The sequence below is a fragment of the Siniperca chuatsi genome, linkage group LG21, assembly GCF_020085105.1.
Source record: "Siniperca chuatsi isolate FFG_IHB_CAS linkage group LG21, ASM2008510v1, whole genome shotgun sequence".
NCBI lineage: Eukaryota > Metazoa > Chordata > Actinopteri > Centrarchiformes > Sinipercidae > Siniperca > Siniperca chuatsi.
In genome coordinates, this window is record NC_058062.1 from 13,212,438 (window position 1) to 13,229,472 (window position 17,035).

General features: G+C 41.8%; 2 protein-coding genes across 3 annotated transcripts; both read right to left on the reverse strand.

The window, feature by feature from the left end:
* Positions 1–384: 384 nt before the first annotated feature.
* Positions 385–6,670, reverse strand: LOC122868876 (cytochrome b-c1 complex subunit 2, mitochondrial). Its single transcript, XM_044181288.1, has 14 exons — positions 6,534–6,670; positions 4,942–5,040; positions 4,643–4,792; positions 4,277–4,341; positions 4,082–4,138; positions 3,822–3,946; positions 3,254–3,351; positions 2,970–3,027; positions 2,405–2,500; positions 2,112–2,311; positions 1,904–1,984; positions 1,714–1,790; positions 1,407–1,560; positions 385–682 (listed from the first exon to the last, which is right to left on the reverse strand). The coding sequence occupies exons 1-14, from the start codon at positions 6,564–6,566 to the stop codon at positions 599–601; spliced, it is 1,377 nt and encodes a 458-aa protein (XP_044037223.1). The 5' UTR covers positions 6,567–6,670; the 3' UTR covers positions 385–598.
* Positions 6,671–7,738: 1,068 nt separating this feature from the next.
* si:ch211-256e16.3 (kelch-like protein 20) lies at positions 7,739–16,478 on the reverse strand. Of its 2 annotated transcripts, none has more exons than XM_044181808.1 (12): positions 16,330–16,478; positions 15,670–15,972; positions 15,430–15,564; positions 15,148–15,339; positions 13,626–13,769; positions 12,274–12,460; positions 11,637–11,783; positions 11,410–11,538; positions 9,983–10,159; positions 9,693–9,839; positions 9,397–9,562; positions 7,739–8,598 (listed from the first exon to the last, which is right to left on the reverse strand). In XM_044181808.1, exons 2-12 carry the CDS (start codon positions 15,949–15,951, stop codon positions 8,442–8,444), a joined length of 1,863 nt encoding a protein of 620 aa, XP_044037743.1. In that variant the 5' UTR covers positions 15,952–15,972; positions 16,330–16,478; the 3' UTR covers positions 7,739–8,441. The 2 variants fall into 2 exon arrangements, with proteins under 2 accessions (XP_044037743.1, XP_044037742.1); XM_044181807.1 differs by having other exon boundaries at positions 16,199–16,421.
* Between the last annotated feature and the right edge of the window lie 557 nt (positions 16,479–17,035).

Sequence of the window (17,035 nt, forward strand, 5' to 3'; positions counted from 1 at the left end):
GTACTATAAAATATAACCATATCACACTGACAGGGGCCAATGCACGATGAGTACTTTTATTTTGATTCGTTATATACTTTGTTGGTATTACTACTTTTACTTAAGTAAATTATATCAATACTTATTGCACAAGCAAAAACGGGTTGTTAAACCTAAATTTAGGCTGTTCGACATTGGATTAAAGGCAATGTTCAACCCAGCTAAGTTATGTTTGTGCTTTTGGGTCCCCCTATCGGTTGATGAATGCAACAATAGCTCTAAGTGCTAAAAATACCTGCTGCCTGATCAGCCTTTTTAACCACCAGACGACCCTCACACTCCTCATACAGCAACTTACAATAACTCTGGATTCATTCTTAGATACAAATTCAAGTGACAACCAGCTGTTATTACTGTCATTACTTTAATTTACATAGATATACAGTTAAATTGACAAAAAAAACAATTGCATTATGATTCTCCAGCTCCCTGTTGGTGCTTACACTTAATGCAGGACAGACTACAAATGATTGGTGACATCAAATGAATTGCTGCAGGATGATGTGGCTTTGAGGTCCTCTTTCCTTTTTAAGCAACCAGGCACAGCATAATTTTATTTTCATACTTCATCCACAAATGGCGTATTAACGAGGCGTCCACTAGCTGCCATGGTCTTCTTGCCTTCCACAAATTTTTTCGCAGCCTATAAAAGAGAGGACAGAGGGTTATTCAAATGTTCCATTAAAGACTTTTTAAATGTACTGCTTAGTCAGTTGCTTATCTCAAAACAGTACACAACTCTATTTACTGTCAAAGAAAAAAGTACACAGGTAGAATTTTTAACAAACAAACAACTAAACAGATAAATAAATCTGCATGCTGAGATGAATAAACTTTACAAGGAGACAGGGAGCAACATTAGCATTAATGTTTCTGGCAATTTGATGAATAGACGTCCAATATTCATGTTTTGGTCTCCACCAACTACGAAAGGGGAAAATCTGTCTCTTAAACTGCTAAATGCTGAACTATGTGGCTAGCTAGTCGCTAACTTTGTGTGTCTGCAATTTGGTCTTGGGCAGGTAGTGCACAGTGTGTTCATCGGAGCTTTTTCGCTGAAAACAGCTGCCTGCTGCTGCTGAAAATGAGATTGATGAGAGCCGAGGGGAACTGCAGAGTCGGCTGATAATCTCTATGGGTTTGTCACTGCGAGCGACCCCTTTTTACATTACACATAGTCCTTTGCGCCATTGTTAATATATAAATATTGATTAGTGCAGCTTTAAGCAAAGAATGGAACAGAAATTAGGTGTAGATCGTTGGCTATGATAATATATTGCAAAGCACCATTGATGCAAAGGTGTGACAAAAACGAAACTTGTGATGATTCAAGGTTGTATCACCACCTCTACGGCGAAGGTACTCACCTCGACCACATCGTCGTGGGTGACAGCATCTATCACCTGGACAGCAGCGTCAGGGACCTGGTACGCTGCAGTGGTCAGAGCCTGAGCACCGATCTCCTCCAACAAGCTCTCAGAGCTCTCGAGACACATCAGGTACTCTGCTTTCACCTGGTTCCTGTGCAGAGAAGTCAAACACAGACCAGAGTCAAAAACATATTATAATACACCGTCTTTCAGCACAGCAGCTCAAGTAGAACTGCACCCGTAACACCTGTGTCTGGCACACAACTGCTTCACCTCTATGTCTGACGTTACTCAGTGAACTCACTTTGCTCTGATGACGTCAGCCTCTGATACATTTCCCTCAGCCACACCTCTCACTTGAGCAATGGCAGCTTTGATCACCTAAACAGAGGACGGCAACAGGCACGAGTTCAGTGAAATGTAGATTCTGGCATTTTTTCGTGCATTTTAGATGCGGTTACATTTGTCTTGGAAGGAGTGAATTTGGAAATCACCTCTCCTGCTGAGTCAGCTTGTGCAATGGTATAGACGCCAAACAGTCCGGAGTCAGAGTACGAGGCATTGAAGGCTGTGGCCTGAAAGACAGCCAGAGGTCATCGACGGTAGGGGACAAACTCTGCATTTATAACTAATGCAACACACTCTCCTACAATAAAACACAACGCCACATAAATGTTTCCTTTCTTTTCTTTTTTAACTTACATCAAAAGGCTGTGCGGTAGCTTTGGCAATACCCTGGCTCAGTTTGCTGGTGATGTTGGAGCCCCTCTTTACATGTGGCCCAGCTCCCAGGATCCTTTGCAACACGATGAAGGCATTAGCCTCTGCACTACCTGTCACACCACCCTCGCTGGCAACCAGTGCGTGGACCAGGTCATTGTTGTTCTGCACCCGCAGCTCACCTACACACAAACGCACACACAATATAGCATCGTGACAATAACGCAATGATAAATCTCAAAGAGCGTAATGTTGCAATTAAACATGAGTTTTACCTCCACGGTACACAGCCTTAGCCACAGGTGCTCCAGCCCCACTGCGGACACTCAGGAGCTCCTCGCCCACCTGCCTCAGGACAGAGTGCTTTACACCTGGACGCATAAATCAGACAGTACTGACATTAACATACAACTGAAGTGGAGCACAGAGCACCTTCATGAACTGAAAAATACCACACATTCCCAGGATAGAAACTTCCATAGGAGCATGATGTGTCGTCATTCAGGCATGCCAACACTTGCAGGCAAAGTCAGCCTTATCATATGATCAAAAATCCACACATAACGAAACCATTAGTATCACTGGTGGCGTATTCCTCACATACCAGTATTGACTTAGTACCTCTTTGTCTTTGGGCGGAGGCCAAATGACATTTAACAGGAATGTAAGCACACACACGAACACACACACAGTTTATTTACATCATCGAGACTGCTATGGCTCAAGAGTGCCCACTAACCATTAGTAAAATGCAGCCTTGATAAGCAAAGCCCGATGAGAGAGGAGAGCAGCTGTGATAAAACGATGCAGTCAGACTAGACAGCACTAGCAGACACTCACCTAGTCCTACAAGAGCCATTCTGCCAGTGGTGAAATTGTCCTCAACAAATGACTGCAGCTACAAGGGGAAGATAAGGAGGAGGAGAGGTGTGTAAGAGCTACGCACAAACTAACAGACTGGTCTTGAAGGGTTATATGAGGTATAGTCATATGTCTTGCGAACTTCATTAAGTTGCTATCATTCTCTTCAACAAGCCAGAGAATGACTTAAACCCTCCAAAACCAAATAATAAACTACTTTCATACAGAGCGTGGAGAAATAGAACAAAAACACACATGCATACCTGGTTAGAGGTGACACGGCCGACCATGTAGTCAGGGCAGTACAGGGAGTTAGACAGGGCGTTTTTGTACGCTGCTTCGTGCAACTTCTCAATTACACCTGCAGGAGAAAATAGAAAACACCCCGAGTTACAGAAAGCATGCACCATACATGACGTTAAAGTTACAGTGAAACGAAAGCTAGCGCGTCCGTGTAACGTGCCAATCCCACTGAGAATCAACAGCCCACTATGCATCTACTTGCAGCTTTTAGCTTAAGTTTTTGTTTCCTCAGAAGTTAAGAGGCCAAATAAGAAATTGCCAGTAAAGATGGACCTACATTTGTCAAATAGGTCCGATAATGCTCTAATTCTGCTGGACAACTGCGTGCTAACATGCTATCAAGAAGAACCCAATACACTAATATCAAAGTATAATATATCAAGGCCAAAGTTCTGTTGTTGTTTGCTTCGGCCCTTGAGATCAAAATCCCTTAATGCAGTTTTAAACCTGACATGAAGTCACACTGACAAAATCTCCACAATGAAAATGCAGCTGGTTAGGAGCTGAACTGCTGCTCCTGCTACTAACCTATCTGAGGACACTGCTGAGCCAGAGCCTTGTCTATCTTCACCCTGGACGTCAGGTCGTCTACCTCCCACGGCCGGAACTCCTGAGCTGTGGTTACGTTGACCAAATACTCCATTAATGAATCTCTGGAGACACATACAAACAGTAAAGTCAACACACACTGAGGCAGCAACATGACCTTATGTTGACTTGAAGTAAACTGCATATGAAACATAAACCTTAGTAAAACCAACACTTGACATAAAGATGGCGGCACTTACAGGTGATCTCTCAAGCAGTCTGCGGTGTAAATCATTGTCTCTCTTGATGATGTCACACTGCAGGTAAACAGATGACGACACAGTTGGTTCAATGTGGTGGGCTATGGTTACACTGGTATTCTCCCATTTATTGATAGCAGGAAAAGCAGGGACTGGCAGTGTGTGCATGTGCAGAGAGTACCCTCACTGACTGACCTCAAGCTGCCCCCCAGTGCTTCCACACCGCGACAGATCTTGAAGGCAGACGCGCCCTTAGTAGTCTACAAAACAACAACAAGTGTTTCAACAAAATCCTACAGCATGTTGGTGATATAAGAATTAGAAACTAACAGGCTGAGGGCTGGGATACAGCTTTTAAAAAAGTGTAATACACTGCAAAAGGAAATCAAAGTACATAAAACATATGGTCACTAGTATGCCAGAGGACATCTTTGATACATTATGTCACAGTAAGCAGCTAAGAGAAGACACTCGTGTACATAATTATTTTAGCTATTAACAAAAAGGTTTACAGTTTTCCTGAAGGCATGGTCACACATTCACAAATGGTTCACAAATTACCAGGTTTGCTGCCATTCGTAGCACATGAGAGACGCCCTGGTTTTCCACAGTCTCATAGCGACTCCCAGCTTTCACAAACACACCAATACTGGACGAGGGGGAGTAGTTTTCCAGTGATGCTATCACCAGACCGTTTGGAAGCTTGGACACCTGAAGCAGCAAAGAAAATTGTTACTGGAAACTTAAAACTGTAAACAAATATATATCACATCGAGTCTGCCAAATAAGTATTTTACAGTTTGATTGTAGCCTGCAACAGCTACAGTCTACACTCATGTGTAGACGAGAGGAGCACCTACCTGGACATTTTGGGGAGGGAGAGGTGCTGAGGATGGTGTGCGGCCTGCAAGGGGTTCAGTCAGAGCTTCACTCCTCCTGGCAGCAGCATAGCAACGTTTCTGTGGGAAATGGTGACTCCAAATTAAAGACAAGTGACTTCTTTAGCAGCTGTCTTTTTCTCTGAGAGCATCCTCTTTGATGGTAATGGGCAACATAAACAAAAATGTGCTGAACTACTTCCACCGTCCTTGACTTAAACCTAACAGTGTTTCTGTGTTAAAGTGGTACAAGTAGTGAAAACATAAGGGTCCAGTTAAGTAGACGCTTGGAGAAGGATATACTTTCTCCCACTGGCTCAAATGCAAGTGCTCCACAAAAGCAGGCTGACATTAGATTGGACAAATCTTAACCCCTTTAAGATTAACGTGACTTCTAATGTTTCATAACACCTGCTGTCACTAATCTAAACTCTGCAGTAAATGAAAGCTTGAGAGAAGCTTATATCAGCGGTTCCCAACCCTTACACTAAGGGGTCATTATGTTTGTTTTGCTACACAAAATTATTTGTTTATTTATATTATGTGCCTTTTATCCTTGCACTTAAATTTATAAATCACTGGATAGTTTTACCTTTACTGGCCTCTAAAAGTTATTCACATACAACAAGGAAATCAGAGAGAAAGAAATCTCTTTCGGACTGACCAGGTCACAATGTTTGGCTTATGATCTAATACTACAGCTATCTATTATCTGGATGAGCAATTGATTTATTACTATGAATATGGTTTCATTACTGAATAATAATGATTTTGTAAGTAAAATGTCAAAAATAATGGCACAAGCCAAAAGTGATGACTGAACAACTGCAAACAATTCCACTTATGATCCAAAAGTCTCTAAAGTCGATTATGTTTGACAGTTTTAATGTAAATAACTACAAATAAGATTCAGTAGATTTGTTTTGTTAATCAACTAAACGAGTAATGGTTTAATATAATGTTAACTACTGTTTATACACTATGTGATCATTTCCATATATGGCATGTCAAACAGCAGACCTGTCATAAAGTAAAGTGGGGTGGGTGTCCTGAAATGACCCGGGCATCTTTAATACATTGAGAGGCCACACAAACACACAAAGCCTGGTGTTACTGTGACAATGTGTGAGTAAAATATATGGATGTCACCAAAATTATGACCAAATTAGGGGTGTTGTTCGCTTCGAGACACCTCAGTGAACAAAATTGGGATACATGGGTTCGGAGATGACCTTCAGGTTGCTTCCAGCTGAGCAAAGAAGCACAAGAAGCTACAACAAGCGGCAAAGCTACGCCGAACAAACAGGCAGGTTTACTGCACTTGCACCTCGCATTATCATTCAGTACATGTGAATGATTCAGGGAGATGGTGTTACCTATTCAACTTGACTGTAAGCAAGCTTTACGTTAGATAAACCTGCATTAGCTAGCCACCTAGCAAGCTAACTAGCCAGCAGGCTAACTACAGCTAGATGCGGTTTCACTTTTCAAGCAGATCGAGATCCACAACGAGCAGAGTTTAGGTCCTGTCTGTTACACAGCTCAGATCAAACCGAGAAAACTGCAGGACTCACGGGGAAATGGTTCAGAGACCGGATTCCTCTCATGGCTCCTAACTCTCTCCTACAGCCGGTACAGAAAGACAGATATGGCGGCGGGCTGGCGTCTTACCCACAATCCACTGCACCGTGCAGCCTATCAAAGATGATTTAGGATGCCAAGATAAACGTCAACTACTGCAGCAGCTTCAAAGTTACCTTATACGATCATGAAATATTTGGTTTGTGGTCGATAAACAATTTGATAGCAAACTAAAAATCGATTTTTTTCCCCCCTAACCATGTCGGTTTATTACGGAAGCCAATTACAGCCAAGAAAAGAAACATGTTTAATGTTAGTAAGGACATAATACAAAATTGACTTTTAAGCGACTTATCAGGTATACTAAATACAACTATGAAATACTGAGCCAAATTATGGCTTAGTCAAAATTAAATGGACTAATTATTATTTATTATTATTTATTATACTAAGTCAACATTATGGCATTTTAAGTAAAAAAAACAAAAACTTACTGAGATTAAAAGGGGCTCTGTGGCGTTTTCTTGTAAACAGTCAAGTTGTTTACATTCAGTGTTACTCAACAAGTCATTGTGTGTTTCCTTGAGCTCTAACAAAATGCGTTGAATACATTTCTTTCATCATAAAAAATTGCAAGTATTTTAAATCCTGCATTGTTTACATCCATGTTTACTTACTAGCAGTCTTCTTCTTCCCTGTCTGTGCTGGCATATTACTGCCACCTGTTGATCAATGTAATTGTGTGAAACCATTGGAAGAACTGTGAATCATGTCACCCACACGGGCGTCCTCGTGTGCGAGATAAACACAGGGACCCACTCATTGAAAAACAGCTCTACAAGGAGCTATGACAAAGTCAAGACTGAGATAATAATAGCAGCCACCACCATTTAGACTCATATCTGGCTTAAGACTATTTTTTGTTTTTTTCTTTTCCTGGCAGAAATGGACTTCGTTTTCCACTGGCTCTGTTTAAATATACATTTCTGTAAGACTTGGCTTTATAAGTTTAAAGAAATAAAAATAATAATTAAAACGTATTTCTGAAGGTGGGAGTTGAACACAAACAAAAAATGTTAAGTATTGCAGTTAATTACATCATACAGGCGTTTCTATTGTTCTAGTCACTCATGTTTGTTGTTTTTAGGACCTTTTGTGAAATAGGGGGAAAAAAAGCATGAAGAAAAACCCCACAGCATTGATAGTAAAGAATTAAACATCTTTATTAGAACTCAACTCCATTTAAATTCACTAAAATGCATGACGCACACTACATTACAAAAATATACTCAACATATTACAGTTAGTAAAGACAATCATTCAGAACGTACAAACTTTAAATACAAAAAAACACCGCTCACGTATAGACGTCTCTTTCACAGGCTGAAAATATTCACAGTTCGATTCTTTGGCCCATAGAGCATCTTTTGAGAAAGTAAAATGTTTGCTTTTTTTCTCCCAAAAAAAAAAATAAAAAATAGATCTCACAGCTAGTCACAGCCCAATAAATACATCACAATGATACAAAAACACATATGTTGTTGACTGGGAAAATCTTCAGATTTGAGGTGCTCGGACATTAAAAACAGTACCCTAAACATGTTCACGTCATACAGAGTGTGAGTTCAGACTGTGTCACTGATCAGTCAGTTGATCACTTGAGATTTATGTACGACGTTTCCTTTGCCACCACGCGGAAAAGAGTGAGACTCACAAGCACTTTCCACAAGCAGTCACAGATTAAAAACCGACTACTTTTTGCCACCAGTAACAGCTCAAACAGTGTTGTGCCAAATCCAGGCATCTCTTCTCAGTTCGCTGTTCTCCACAGCTCTGAGCTTTGTAGTGCACTGTCCCCAATGAGGGGTGCAAATATTAACCACGAAAGACTTCCTCCTCGCTCAATTGTCATTTGGCGTCCCGGGAAAGCTGCTCACGTGGATGTCCTTCCTCAGCTGGAGAGACACACAGCTGAGCCAGCTGCGACTGGTGGGCATCTCCCCGACGATCTCCCACGTGTCAGTCTCGTCACAGAACCTCTCAATAGTGTCATGATATCTGCATGTAAATGGTAAGCAGCATTAAACTGTTGTAAATTCAACAATTGTATCAAACATAGCCTAAGAAGAGAGGCTGTCATGTTTTTACTCAACAGGAACTTAATCAGGAACCAAAAGCCCCTTTTGCACATTCCTGTTTCCACTGTATCTGAACACCATGAAAATTATTAATTTAGTCCAATTTCACACGTGATTCTTTTATTCTTTGTGTTTGTTGCATGACTGATGTTTGAATGGATACAAAGAAAGGTGTGTTTTATGTTATTTATTTCTGCTTTAGGAGGCTACGTAACTGCACTGAATCAAATAGCAACTAAAAGTTTGTTTTTCTTGTTTACTCACTTGTTCTCTCAAATCACCACCTTCCCTTTGTCTCCCTCATTTGTTTGCATTATCCAATTAACACACACACACACACACACACTTGCTCTCTTTAGAATAGCTGGTAAATCGACCACATATCACTTTGTTTTTAAAGTCAATAAACGTGACAAGAAATATCTGTCCCTCGTCCTGACATTGATACTTGTGGCACTCGGTGATTGCTGTTGTACACAAGTTGTGGCAGCTGCAAGATTGTTTAAACAATCAGCAACGTTATTGTCTGCAAACTCAATAGTACCCCAATAGTTCCTTTTTGGTGGTCAGGAACTATGGCAGAGGAACTAAATTTAGACCCTGGTTCCTATTTTTGAAATGCAATTAAGTTCCTAAAATGGTTTCCAGGCTCCTGGAAAAGTTCCTGCTATTAGATTCACAAGGAACTGTTCTGAATTTTCCAAGATTAGCCCCTTACCTGTCCCAGCCTTCTTCTCCTCCCAGGACGTAGATCTTTCCATCCACCACTGCAGCACCCGGCCGGTAGCGTCGTTCTTTCATGGGGGCGCACATGGTCCACTGGTTGGTCTTGGGATTGTAACACTCCACCTTATCGGTGTTTTCTGTCGAGGCATGCCATCCACCTGGATGACCGAACAAGAGATGTAACAGTCAATTGGAATCATCTTTCTTGATTTCATTAGAGTGGTTGCTGTGTTTGTTGATTAGTGAGCACTGTGTTGTGGCCTGAGTGCTATAAAGTATGTTACATACCTATAACGTAAAGCTTTCCTTTGAGTGTACAAGCAGCTGAACCAGAGCGAGCGATCTGCATGGGGGCAACCTCTGTCCATGCAGAGGTTTTAGGGTTGTACACCTGAGCGAGGTCTGTGCCGTCGCCATCCTCTAGAACTGCACCACCTACCAGGACACAGAGTGGATACACGAGAAACAAATAAAATAAGAGATAAATAAATAAATCCAACACGTTTTTCAATAAAAAGCAAAAAGTGCAACCTCAAGTAAAAAAAACAAAACAAAAAAAACCTGCATGCGTTTCCTACCTGTAACATAGAGCAGGCCGTCCAGGGCCACCACAGCAGGACTTGTGACGGCCATCTTGACAGATTCGGTGAACTGCCAGGAGTTGGTGTGAGGGTTGTAGCACTCCACCGAGTCCAGACGAGAGCGTCCCTCCCACCCTCCCACTGCATACACGAAGCCGTCCAGCATCACCAGGCCTGAGGAAGATGAATCACGTCACTAATGATAACTAAAGATAGATAATTACCCTACATTTTTATTTAGAGCTTCTAAAATGTGACAACATGACGTCACTTGTAGCCATTGTCACTAGTTTTGCTTTCACTGTTTTCCGCCCAATTTGGAGACGAGTTCCTGGAAGTAGAGATACTGAATCCAAGTTCCAGGAACTTTCAGGGGTTGTCGGTAGCATTGTGTGTGTCGTCACATCATAACAAGGACGACTACAGCAAACACAACAGTAACCACAAATTTACTACCGCATCAGCCAAGACAACCAAAACTTAGAATAAAAAGAAAAATAATAATGGAGGATGGCTGTCGGACAAACAAAGATGTCCAGGCCCTCATTACCATTTGGGAATAGGGGGCCCATTCAGAAGACTATGGAGTCAGCAGTTAGAAAGAAAGAGTTCTCAGTGCCTGGCAGAAATGGAGATACAACTCGCAGCCAAACAGTGCAGGGAAAACTAAAATAGATTAACCAAATTATAGAAAAATAAAGCATCACAATGCAAATGAAAAGCTACTAACATGCCAAGATGTCACAGCGGACATCCACCGATTTTTACACATAAAACTCTATTTACAGGTCTCCGGGAGTACTGCTGCATAAGTGAGAGAAAATAAATTGCATCAAGCCTTCTGTGGCTCCAGAGGGAGCTGCACGAAGATAAATTGTCTCAATTGATGTCACTTGAGTCGGCGTCAGTTGGTGCTGAAGAAGTTGCATTGTAAATTGCATTGTGGGTAATGTAGGCACCAGGTTTTGACATGGAATAAACAAGACAGACTGATGCAGTGCGTTTTTTTTAACTTGCCTACAAAACACATAAAAATAACAGTTGACATAGTATAACTGGTTCTGCTGTTGTCTTTATAATGACATATCTGAAATGTCCCGGTTTGTAAGATACAGTGGAAATACAGAGGAACCTTGTATCAAAGCCTTAAAAAGTTCTGAAAAAGTTCTGAAAACCCCATGTTGGGACACCAGAGTGCTGTAGCTTCATGTCCCATGGCATAAAAAAAAAAAAAAATTGGCAAACCAAAAAATGAGGAATTCAAAGCTTTTAGTCACGTTTTAGCTGCACTAACAATAAAATGCTCCTTTAAGTTCTTGACTGCTTATAGAGTACTTTAAATGAGCAGGCTAATGAAGTACTTTGTGGTGATAAGTTTTCAGTGCGTGACAGAAGAAGGGGTTTTCACGCTGGGACTGCCTCACCTAACTCAGAGCGAGCTACATTCATGGGTGCCATCTCGATCCAGGAGTCGAAACAGGGGTCATAGCGCCACATCTCCCTGCTGGCTGAGCCGTCCGGAAACTCTCCTCCTGCCAAATACAGAGTGGAGTCTACAGAGACAGGAGGAGGAGGAGCAGAAAAACGTCACTTGAGTATCATTTTCCAGTCAGTTTTTATCTATAAACCGAATCTCATAACGTTTCCTCACCCGACACGACCAGCCCGTGTTTGCTCACAGCGAAGGGCAGGCAGGCCAGATTCTTCCACTGATTCGTCATGGGATTGAAGCTCTCCACGCTGCGCAGCACCACCTTGTCGTCCTCCCCGCCAACTGTCACTATCACTTCAGCTGTTCCTGTTGCCGTGGCAACAGCAGTAGAGGAACAGAGAGGCATGAGCCAAGGCGTGCGGGCCTTTGGATAGATATTAATCTAATAAATTAGGCCCTGTAGGATACAACGTAGTGGTCCATAGGGCTTCAACTAATGACTATTTTCATTAATCGATTAATCTGTCGATTCGTTTCAACATTAATCGATTAACCATTTCAGTTCTAGTCGTGTGTGATCACCTAGCATGAGCTGTCTAATATCCCATGATAATGAGTGGGAGACAAAAAAAATTAGTCTGAGAACCAGCCAGGAAAGGAAACAAAATATGACATGATATGAAAATGAACTTCAATAAAATATGAAGTCTCAGTCACCAAGATACAAACATTTTCTAGTTTAACAAAACACACTAGGTTGACCGAGATGGACAAACAAACACAGATTCTACCCATAATGAAATTGCATGTGATTGGCTCTCAGCTGATATGAATGTGCAGGTGTGAGTGCGTTTACCTGTGGACCTGCGTGGCCTCACTCTGGGGCAGTAGAGCTCTCCACGGCGGTCCTTAAGCAGTAGGTAGTCCTTGGCCTCGGAGATGAGCCTCTGGCAGCCCTGGCTCTCCTTAACCACATCCAGAGACTCGATCACATCATGGAGGTAGTAGGGGCTGATAAGAGGCAGCCGGATATGCTCAAGGACCTTTGAGGAACAAATGGAAGGAGAGAAATCTGATGAACTTCCACTGTACTGCCAGTGTCCAATATAAGTATAATCTAACAGGAGCGTTTGAGACCCGTCCGTGCCAGACGTGTCCGCAGATGGATTACTGAAGGGCCTACAGGGCACATGCCCAACGCCCCAAGGAGTTGAAGTGAGTCTCAGGGCTCAGTCAAAAGTACCAATGCCTTGTTTTTCCCCCCTGATCCTTTAAAGCAATAGTTTGACATTTTGGGAAATACACAATTGCCTTCTTGCTGAGAGTTAGATGAGAAGATCCATACCAGTCATATGCATGCTAAATATGAAGGTACAACCAGGAGCTGGTTAGCTTAGCTTAGCACAAAGACTGGAAACAGGGGGAAACAGCTAGCCTGGACTACTTCTTGGCAGAGACTAGTCATTTCCTGGAGTCTGCAGGTTGGCTGGGGGGAAAAAAATAAATAAATTAATAAAAATTTCACAGTGACGACAAGATTTCAGGAAGTGACTGGTCCCGGCCAAGAAATAGTCTGGCACATAACCCCCTGTAAAGGCACAATGTCTCATTTTTACACTTTTTTTGGACGTATTAATTAAGCAAACGAGATATAACGTCTTAATCAATGACTTTTAGATTTACATTAAAATTAGTGAGGTAGTTTCAGTGTGTAGACAGCAGAATAGCTCAACTTGAAGAAAAATGTACTTTTATGACAGGTTTCTGTTGATGGTTCCTATAATAGTTTATAGATTATTATTATACAAACCACCCGAGGCAGGAAATATTTGGAAATGATTTAGATAGCCTCTCTTCATCTCAAGTTAAGATTAACTTGCAAAATACCACACAAAATGAAAAAGAAAAAAAAAATAAGCCAAAAAACAGTGGGGTAAGAGAGGGGTCCTTTTACATGGGGGCCACCGTCATGTAATCCGTTTACATTGCATCATTAGACAAATACCCGTGCACTTCTATGGGGTATGCTTGAGATTACAGTAGCACCAAATGGAAAACTCTGCTACAATAGATACACATGCGCAACAAAACGAGATACGAGAGAACTGTGTACATTATCATGTGACAAATCTCTACCTGTAATAAACATTTGTACCAGGATGCAAAAAGAGAAATACCGGACCTTATGTAAACTCAAGTGAATCTGACCTTTTCAAAGCTCTGTTTGCGAGAGGAACATTTATTCAGCCACAACATGGCCGCCTCAAACACCATCTCCTCTTTAGGCACATTGAGAAAGTCACTGTCGAGGATTTCTGTCAGTTTGTCCACACACAGAGACAGGAACTCCTCCTGGTGGGGGAAAAAAAAAAAGAGACAGAAAGAATGAAGTGTAAATGACAACCTGCTTTCTAAACAGACACACTATCCATGGGAGTTAATCACTTGTAGGCTGATGGTTTAACTGCTGACAAGCAGGTAGATTATCTTTGTTAAGCCCCTTTCACACATGAAACCCACAAGACTGCCAGGTTCATTTATCCTGCTGAGGTAGTGGTGGCATGTGCGAAGGCAGCTGACTGGATATAATTCTCTTTTCCATTATCACCTTGCTTTACAAAACACAGGCGCTCTGACACAGCAGCAGCTCCTCTGGATCAAATAGGTGTGTGTACTGTCGAGCGAGTCGTCCATGCTGATTAGGGTTTTTTGATGTTGATGGGAGTAGGGTGGGTCGATATATACCGTGAGACAATTCAATCAACTGTCAGAGTTTTTTTTTTTTTTTTTTTTAAATACTCTTTTCTAGGGTTGAGCGAGTACTCGGCTAAAACGAGTATCCGGTACAAATAATGTACTTTTTACGAGTATCAGAATCAGTAAAATGTGTCAACATCTGTACTCGTAAATATATCAACCTTTATTTAAAAAATACAATAAATACTTGTTCTGTAAATAGTTCTCTTGCTCTTGTGATCAAAAACAATGATCTGAATTCTGAAGCTGTTCTGTAAATAGTTTTCTAATAAATACAGCAACTTCTGATCAACCCATATCAATTTCAGGTTTAAGAAACTTCTGGTTAACCCCGCTATACAGATGATGGTGTACTCGCTCATCCCCACTCTTTTCCCTGTGGTGTCTCTACCTGTAATAGTTCTGGTTGTATTAGGCGCTTGTGGGCTGTGATGCAAATCAGCAAACCCATTGATTTTTCAGGTTGTTAATCTAGGGTTGCAACTCACAATTAAACTTACTATCAATTAACTGACTGATTAATTTCTTATTTTGATTTTATGTAAACATTTGGTTTATAAAACTTCAGAAATTAGTGAAAAATGTCACTCCTAAAGCCATCAGTCGAAAACACTCAATTTACAATCTTGTATATAAAAACAGAGGAAAGCAGCAAATCCCTCACATTCTGAGAAGCTGGTTTTAATTGATAAATGACCTGTATGACAATTTTCTGTTCCAATTAATCGACTAATCATTTCAGATCTAAATTTAATTCACTGAATTAGCCAAAAACAGACATTCCCATCTGATTATTTTATCTATAAACTGTTTCTCAAATCAAGTTTCCAGGAAATTTACAATTTAAAGTTACCTATACTGTGATCCAATATTGCCCTATTTTTTAGGTAGTATCCGTCTATTATTGTATTTGATCACTGCTGCAAATCAGATATTATAACCACAACAACACATGGCTCCATCAGCCTCTCACCTGCTGATAAACACTGCTGAAGTGCTGAAGAATGTAGCCCATGCTGCTGTTCTCCAGCCTCCTACAAGAATGGGCCTCAGCAAAGCAGTGAATCCCCACACAGTTCATCTCATCCATCTGACGCTCCATAAAACGACAACAGGCTTCTCGCACCGCCATCACGTCCAGCAGATTGGCCGCTGCCAGCAGGGCCTGGACCAAGAGGACATTAGTTTTCAGCACACATGCTCTTTGGGGAAGGGTGACAGCAGGAGAAGCAAAAGGTGAGAGCCGATACTTTACCTGCACATTTGCTTTAGAGATGTAGACCTCTGATGTGTAGGCGTAGCTCACCAGCATGCCAATCATCTGAGGTTCAACTCCATTGATGGCAACTCGCTCCTGTTTGGACTCTATCAGGTCAGTGGAAAACATTGCCTGAGGAGATGAAAGGAGCAAAACACACAACTCATAGCTGTTTACATGATTTTCTGGCGTATGAACATGAACCTCCAAGTGCCCGTCACTGACTGGGAGGTTTACCTGGAAGTAAGAGCTGAAGGAGGCCAGCACAATGCGATGGCAGGGGAACTCCTGTCCTCCACAGCACAGAGTCACATCACAGAAGGCGTTGTTGAGCCGCAGGCTGTTGAGGCCCTGCAGGACAGTGTCAGGGTGCCTGGCCTCCACAAACAGGTAGTCGTCGCTCAGAGAGGTTGGAAGAGCGGCGGGAGAGGTGGTGCTGGCGTCCTCCGGGACCGGGAAGGTGACGTTTATAGTGGACGGCAAGGGCAAACCGGCGTCGGCGGCAATTATTTCAGCCATATCTCACTTTACTTGGCAAGCCTGGGAGGGAGGTTAGTGGAGGCAAACACAAACAAGATAGTTTGACGGTCATATACTCACTTCAGATAACGCCAACGATTTGAATACACGCTGTTTAGTAGCTCTCAGTAAGTTAGCTCCTACAAGCTGTCATTTAAGAGTGAAATTTGTAAAAGTTGGGAGAAGCAACAAGGCGGAGTGAATATCTGAGATTGTCCACTAGCTCACCAATTGAGGCTTAACTTACCTCTGGTGGGGCGGCGCAAACGAGCTGTTTTCTATCCAGTCAAGCTAATCAGTCGCTTGAGGAGATTACATACCACGTACAGACAGGTGAGATTACACGTTCAGCAACTGCAACGGTGAAACATTTTGTACCTGTGAGACATAATCGTGACTATCTCGGCGCTCTCCCACATACAGCGTAGCGTCAAACGGTCAGGAGCAGTTGTTAACGCCTCTCACCGGAAGCTCCTCCCACCTAACCGGCACACGTCAAGAGACGTCACCCCCGAGTACTTCCTGCTTCGCTTCAGTTCCGGCGTCGCTTTTTAATTGATTGAACGGGAGTCATTGGCAGACATTCTTTCTCTGTTGAAGTTATTATATAAGTTATTAATTATTAAAAGTAGAGTTATGAAACAACTCAACTGTTTACAATTTACAGAAACACTGGTATTGTATGTTGTTGGTCATTGTTGCTGTTTATATATACACCTATTTGTTCACCTACCTGTAGTACACAAAAGTTCTGTGTTCATTTTTTTCCTGTCTTTGTTCAGATTTGTTATCCTTGTTTTTAGCTATATGTCTATTTCTATCTTCCTGTAAATTGTTCTGTGTGTAAGTACATTGAGGGCAACTTAAAACTGGAGTCAAATTCCTTCTATGTGTACACATACCCACAATGATTCCCTAATTTAAACCAAATCCTCTTAAGGTTGAATTACCAACCAGGCATCAGTTCATTTTTGGCCACTTGGAAGCAGCACAACAAGCTGTAGACATAGCACTGACACATTATTACCAAATAAAGCTGATATTGTGAAAATATCAGCAATGAGTTGCAGGGCCGGATTTAGCC

What these genes read in the sequence shown, in the direction of transcription:
- si:ch211-256e16.3 (XM_044181808.1), bottom strand. Translation starts at nt 15,951, where the DNA reads ATGGCTGAAATAATTGCCGCCGACGCCGGTTTGCCCTTGCCGTCCACT. An exon ending in TCAGCAGTGTTTATCAGCAG is followed by an intron (nt 13,770 to 15,147) that starts GTGAGAGGCTGA and finishes TTCCCCCACCAG; the next exon opens with GAGGAGTTCCTGTCTCTGTG. An exon ending in ACACGGGCTGGTCGTGTCGG is followed by an intron (nt 11,539 to 11,636) that starts GTGAGGAAACGT and finishes CTGTCTCTGTAG; the next exon opens with ACTCCACTCTGTATTTGGCA.
- LOC122868876 (XM_044181288.1), bottom strand. Translation starts at nt 6,566, where the DNA reads ATGAGAGGAATCCGGTCTCTGAACCATTTCCCC. An exon ending in TAAGGCTGTGTACCGTGGAG is followed by an intron (nt 2,312 to 2,404) that starts GTAAAACTCATG and finishes GTTTGTGTGTAG; the next exon opens with GTGAGCTGCGGGTGCAGAAC. An exon ending in GCTGACGTCATCAGAGCAAA is followed by an intron (nt 1,561 to 1,713) that starts GTGAGTTCACTG and finishes TTCTCTGCACAG; the next exon opens with GAACCAGGTGAAAGCAGAGT.